Source organism: Lipotes vexillifer, unplaced genomic scaffold, assembly GCF_000442215.2.
Source record: "Lipotes vexillifer unplaced genomic scaffold, Lipotes_vexillifer_v1.1 scaffold387, whole genome shotgun sequence".
NCBI lineage: Eukaryota > Metazoa > Chordata > Mammalia > Artiodactyla > Lipotidae > Lipotes > Lipotes vexillifer.
This window is the reverse complement of record NW_006795399.1, coordinates 3,132,056-3,138,524: the sequence shown is the minus strand read 5'-3', so window position 1 is coordinate 3,138,524 and position 6,469 is coordinate 3,132,056. Positions and strand designations below refer to the sequence as shown.

Below are 6,469 nucleotides of genomic sequence, written 5' to 3'. Positions count from 1 at the left end.
AAAGAGTATATTTTATTTTTAAAAAACATATACTTTGAATAACAATTTTCTGGGCATGTTTAACTAACCTAGGTAAGAAAACCATGGTGCTGTTTAATTGTAAATAGATTGATATAAGATTGGACCAATACTTGATGTGTACAATTTTAGTAAATAGGGTTTTGTGCTTTTAAAAAGAAAAGGTCAGGACTTCCCTGGTGGTGCAGTGGTTAAGAATCCACCTGCCAATGCAGGCGACACGGGTTCGATCCCTGGTCCGGGAAGATCCCACATGCCGCGGAGCAACTAAGCCTGCGCATCACAACTACTGAGCCTGCTTGCCACAGTTATTGAATCCCACAAGCCTGGAGCCCCATGCTCTGCAACAAGAGAAGCCACCACAATGAGAAGCCAGCGCACCGCAATGAAGAGTAGTCCCTGCTCGCCACAACTAGAGAAAAGCCCATGTGCAGCGATGAAGACCCAAAGCGGCCAAAAAAAAAAAAAAAAGTTCAATTAATTAATTAATTATAAAATAAAATGAGGGAAATATAAGGGCCTACCTCAGAGGGTTGTTGAAAGCATTAGAGTTAATGCATGTAAAGGGCTTAGCACATAGTAAGTGAGTTATAGGCAAGGCAATGGCAAAATATGGACTAGTCAGAAACACTGGGGCAATCAATGCCCTGTGGTCCCCTATACGCAGACTTCCACAGTGGGTCTGATTCATTGAAATACTGGTTTAAAGGCAACACCTCCTGTGGTGACATTCAGCAGATGCCTGATGATATACAGGTGAAAGAGAAGGTAGACTAGAGGTCATTCAGGAGATAAGAGCAAAATCAGATTACAGGTCTCAGGTGTGCAGCAAGAGAGCACGTACTCTGGTAAGGCAGACACCCTGGAGCCTGCCTGAGGAGAGCCCTGGCAATGGAAGAGGCCTAGGACAATGGAGCTTCCCCGGGGAGGGGGAGGAGGACACAGTGAAGACTCAGGGAGGTAGGAAAGAGGCCCAGAGCCCCCATTCCTCAACTTAGCCAAGGGAACAGAGAGGAGCTCCAATGCAGCTCGTGTCTTTACGAGCAAAGTCAGTAAGAGTCCTAACAACCACCAAAAATCAAATCAGCCGAGGTCAGTTCTAATTCACTCCAGCCCTCTGTCCAAGATCTCCCGCTCTTCTCGCTGGTCTTTCCCAAGGTTTCGATGGAGTGCTGCTCTCCCCCATCTGGTTTCCGTCCAACACTTCTCAGAAGCACTATTGCTATCGCATGTATGTCTCTGGAAATCACCCCTCTCTGTCCCTGTTTTCCTCTCACTGGAAACTGTCCATAGTTTGAACGTCCAGGCCTGCTCTTGGCTTCTTCCTGCCCACCCTGACCCAAGTCCTCCAGAATTAAGGTCCTTCCTGAGATTCAGTTTCAGCCTGGCCTGCTACAGTGTCAGAAGAGATAGAAGGAAGATATGATTCCTCCACCTTCACCCCCAACCCTAAAATGAATCTCAGGGGGTTGGGTTACTTAACCCTGTGTGTCCTCTCTCTGCTCTTCAATGAGGCGCAGCCTCTTCAACTGTTGTTAACCACCTGGCCCCAGTCTCTTCTCCAGCCTACTCACCATGGACTAGTTGGTGGGTGTGCTGGGACCCCTTCCTGCCACAAGGTTGCCTGCAGTGTCTATTCATGCCAAAATGTGCTCTGATTCTGCCCCTAGGCCCCTAGGCGCTGGGGCCCTCCCCGTGCAGGCTGCTGCCCCATCCCCTCTGCTCCCAGGGTTTAAGTACATCAGATAGATGAGGCTCTTGGGGAGAAGCTTTGAGTCACCTCCTCTCAAACCCCACATACTTCCTCTTCCCAACCTGTCCCTCCCTCCTCAATGCCCCGTTTCCACCCTCAATCCCCACCACTTACTATGCTCTTGTAGATGAAATTTGACAAGGTGAGGGCAGCCCCTGACCGGAAGTACTTTCGATAATTCTTGCGGGCCTGGCAGGGACATACAAGAAAAGGGCCAAAGTAAAGATAGAGAGTTATACCTGGAAGATAGAAGACAGGCCTAGAAGAGGTTCTACTATTTTTCAACCACACAAAGAACAGAGTTAGATAAAGAGCTGAGACTATAGCTGGAGGGAGAGAGTAAAGTCAGACAAGCTGGCAATCAGGAGGACACTCAAAGCAGAAGGCAGAGCTCTGCTGCTAAGTCAGAAACACACCCAAGCATATACTCAGATCTCCCCAAGATGCATCCACACTCCCAGACACACACAGAGCAGACCCAGAAACACACCAAGACACAGACATACCATCACACAGAGGTGTGTCCTGGGTGAGGGCAGGACCTTCTCTCTGCTACTCCTCCCCACCAGCAGCAGCTGGCATGACCCGGAGGAGCCACGTGAGGGGAGGAAACCCCTCTCCCTTCCCCATTACCTTCCAACCTCTCACAAAAGCCTGGATCAACAATGCTGATGCCTTCATCTTTCCATAGCGTTTCTTTTGCTGTAGAAAACAGTGGGCCTGTTAGAAAAACTCCACCTCCTGAACCACCTCTCCGCTTCCCACTCTTCTATTAGAGTAAGGGGGATAGGACTTTGGGGATAACAGATACCATGTTGCCCCGAAACCAAGAGGAAATGAGGATCTGACTCTTGCGCATCAGTTGGTAGTGGATGCGGCAGCGCCAGCCTCGGTACATCTTCTGTATGAGTGTGGCCAGCTGCTGGATTCGTAGGCGCCTCTGATCTTCTAGGTAGAAAAGCTGTGGAGAGGTGGAAGGGGGGCACAGAGGGGCTCACCTAGGGGAACCCCACGGCACCAAAGGCTTCCCAGCCAGTGTTTTATTCAATCGTTCCTTAGTCCTCTTATTCATTTATGCAGTCATTCATTTAATAAGCAGCTACTGAGCTCTGACTCTTTAGCAGGCATTGTGCTAAGACTTGGAAACTCAGACACCCTGACTCTCAAGGAGTCCTGCTTCAGGCAGAGGCGTTCAGACCAGCAATGCAAGCACACCTAATTCCAGGGCTCAGGGCAGGCAGGGCAGGAACCCAAGAACTCAGTTCCCAGGGATAAAGTCCCTGCAGAGAGGAGACTTCCTCATCCACTATCCATTCCAGGTTCTAGAAGCTCCTGTCGCCCAGCCTCTCACTCACGTGGGCTCTCCAACTCTTCCACCTTCCAGCCCCAGCAAACACAAGTGCACCCTCCAACTCACAGTCTTGGGGCTTCTGATGAAGATCTTTGTCTTCCCAAAGGCCAGCTCCTCTGAGGACACACTCAGCTCCCCCAAGACCTTCTCGACCCCCTCCCTACAGGAGCAGGTGGGGAAAGCTGCCAAAGGGCATCCCAGGGCAGGGTCCTCTCCCACCTTTCCTCTACCCCCTTTCACCCCAGGAGAATAGTTCAGGGTTCGAACAGACTTCAGAGCCTCTGAAAAGTGATCATTCAATTCATTTCCCCGAGAATCCCTTCACCGAGCTTCAGCGATACACATGGCACCACCTGGTCTCTTCCCCCACAGAGGTTCCCTGCACTGCCCTCCCCTTCTCCCCAGTCTCCCACTGAGTCTTACCGGTCTCCACCGTCCCAGTGAGGCCAAGTGCTCCGGCTCAGCAATCGGTACCTTTCCAGGAAGGGCCCGTAGGTCTGGCGGTAGGCATAGCCTGCTCGTCGCACCCGCACATTCTCCAGCAGCCCTAGGTACCGAGCCTGGACGGCCACCAGCTCCGAGGAGAACTCACCTCGCTGCTGATGCTCATTGGGCTTTATACACCTGGTGGGAGGTGAGGCAAGGCCCGGGCTACAGGAGCTTCACCCTTGCCAGTGTCACCCACCCTGGTCTCTACACCTGTATTCTGTACACATTCCCGTTAGCTGAAAATTTTCAGAGGAAGCAGACACACTGGCCTTCCCAGTTTCACTCACTATAGCATGGTCGCTACTTGACCATGACGCTCTCCCCCTTACAGGACTCTCAGCTCCTCAGCTGGCTCTGTTTTTCATGAGGCAAAGGGATCTGGTATCCTATTCCAGAGACAGCCACCCCCCCACCCCCGCACGGACATGTTCTACCATGCATGGACACTGCAAGTGTCATCACAAATGCAGCATGTTCCCTTATGTGCCCAGCATGTCACCTGATGTAGTTGGGTTTCTTGGAATACAGGTTCTTCATGAGAATGGCCACAGAACCCTTGAACTGGACCCCAGCAGTCGGGGGGCGTTTGAGAGACGCCTGCTTTGGATCACCCTCAGGAAACAAGGACCGAAGGAGGGGGTGCTGGGCCTTCCACATGGCCTGGGACAAGTCCCGGAAGAGTAGGTCATTATTCTTGTCGATGAAGCTGTTCACGTTGTAGGTCACCTGTACAGGAACAGCACTTGGTCTGGAGAGCCCACCACGTTGTCTGTCATGCACGTGGCCCTCCCAGTCTCACTGCGAAGAAGTGTTCCTAGTTCTCACCTCCCCCCAGTGCCTCCCCCATTGCCTTCAGCCTGTGCCCAGGCCCTAGTCTTCACCCTCCAGCCCCGTGACATCACCTTGCCTGCATAGTGGCAGATGCGGAAGCAGCTGAGGCCCATGCTGTGGTCATACTGGTGCTGGGCGTTCTGGGTGACTTTGCTCTCATAGTGGCCATGCTTGGAGAAGACCTGGTTCAGCTTTGCTAGGAAGGTGGAGTCACTGACCACCCCAGGCCGCAGGCACTCCTCGTCCAGCATGGCCAGGATGCCTCGTTGATTCTGGCCAGGGGAACATGATCAGCCCAACCTAGACCTGGTCCTTCAAGACGTCCACATCCTCACTGCCGCCCCTCTGCCCCCTCATCCTTTGCCCTCTTTACCATCCTTAGCAATTGGGGTGGGGGAGGAGGGGAGAGAGAGAGACAGGGGAAGGGTGTTCAGGCAGTCTGGAGGGGGAGGTCCCAGAGATGAGAGAAGGATAACTTACATGCTCAATGAGGTTACAGATAATGCCATTATCAAAGTAGTCCACCTTCACCCACGGTATGCCCTGGCAATGGGAGATGACAAATTACATGGAGCAGGTCCAAGACAAGTCTCCAACGGTCTCACTAGAACCAGGCCCCCTTTCACCCACCCCACAAAGGACCATCAGAAAGCCCTATAGTTCAGGGGGGTCCTTGGTATGGTTTCTATCACATCCTCATCCCTCCAAGGTTGATGAAGAATTTGTGGGGTGGGTGGGCAGACGTGTGGGAGGACCCAGAGCAGCTGTGAGAGAGGGTGAGACAGTGCAGAAAGCCATGTAGGTGCTGTAGGTTGGAGAAGGAAGTGGAATATGTTGGGTGAAGACTGGGATAGGGATTACCCCACTGTGGGAGTGGGGAAGGGTCCTTGAGTATATGCAGAAGAGCAAATGGGCATATGCTGTCCTGGCAACAAGCTATGGAACCAAAGCACATAGGTGAGTTTATCATCAAACAACAAAGCTAATTTGATACATCTTCAAAGACCTTCATCAGTGATTCCCAAACTCAAGTGTGCATCACAGTCACCTGGAGGGCTTGTTAAAATACAGATGGCTGGGCCCCACCCCCAGGTTCTGATTCAGCAGGTCTGGGACAGGGCCTGGGTATCTGTCTTTCCAACATGTTCCCAGGGGATACTGCTGCTGCCTGGTCCAGGACCACACTTTCAGAACAACTGATCTACATGATACTTTGGGGCTGTATAATTTGTTTTTTAAAAAGCAAGAATGGTACAGAAGCAGAAGACCCATAAGACCATGCATCTCTAATTTAGAGCTTTGCTGGGTAACAGGCCTATAGACAGGAGAGCTGTGGACCAGCCAAGGGCCAGACCTCCCAGGCTCAGGCCATTCCCAGGTGTGGTTGGGGAACACGAGCCTTTCTCTTCCTCCTCCCTCACAGGTCTTTAGGGAATGCAGAGTGGAATTAAGTAAAGTTGCCCGCCCACTTCATCCCCAAAATACCTCCCCAACTGGCTAAATGAACAATCCTATGCAGCTGTAGAAAAGCATCTTTATGTACTGATACAGAAAGGTCTCTTGTTAACTGGTGAAAGCAAGATGCAGAACAGAGTGTATTCATTGCCACTTGAATAAATTTTGAGGGAAAATATATTCACAGATTTTTTTGATTACACATAAAAGACCTCTGGAAGGAGGCCGACTTCAGTTGCCTCTAGATGCGGGGGGAGAACTAGGAAGCTGGGATGGGGTGGAAGGGAGACCTTTCTTTATACACCTTTTTAAGCTTTTTGAATCTTGAAGCATGGGAATGTATATCTATTTGCTAATTTAAAATTTTAAAGTAAAAACATACAAAACTAAAAAAACTTTTAGTTGTGACCACATTGCCTGAAATTCTGCCACAGCAGGTTCCTAAGAGCTCACAGGGAACATCCCTGGGAGGGTTTTGATGAGTGAGACTCAACCATTCACACTTTGGAGTGAATTAGTTCAAACAGAGAGCTTTTCTAACACTTGGCCATAGGAAACTGGGCGGGGGGGTG

The 6,469-nt window shown here is 50.9% G+C and overlaps 1 protein-coding gene across 2 annotated transcripts in view; it reads right to left on the bottom strand.

Annotated features, from left to right (window-relative positions):
• MYO1A (myosin IA) overlaps positions 1–6,469 on the bottom strand; it is a 20,527-nt gene that overhangs the window by 5,100 nt on the left and 8,958 nt on the right. For both annotated transcript variants that reach the window (XM_007467689.1, XM_007467690.1), the window contains exons 15-22: positions 4,923–4,985; positions 4,514–4,714; positions 4,111–4,337; positions 3,546–3,746; positions 3,189–3,282; positions 2,583–2,732; positions 2,405–2,473; positions 1,886–1,960 (exon numbers count right to left, since the gene is read on the bottom strand). In XM_007467689.1, the coding sequence (XP_007467751.1) occupies positions 1,886–1,960; positions 2,405–2,473; positions 2,583–2,732; positions 3,189–3,282; positions 3,546–3,746; positions 4,111–4,337; positions 4,514–4,714; positions 4,923–4,985 (1,080 nt within the window). The remainder of the gene's footprint in view (positions 1–1,885; positions 1,961–2,404; positions 2,474–2,582; positions 2,733–3,188; positions 3,283–3,545; positions 3,747–4,110; positions 4,338–4,513; positions 4,715–4,922; positions 4,986–6,469) is intronic.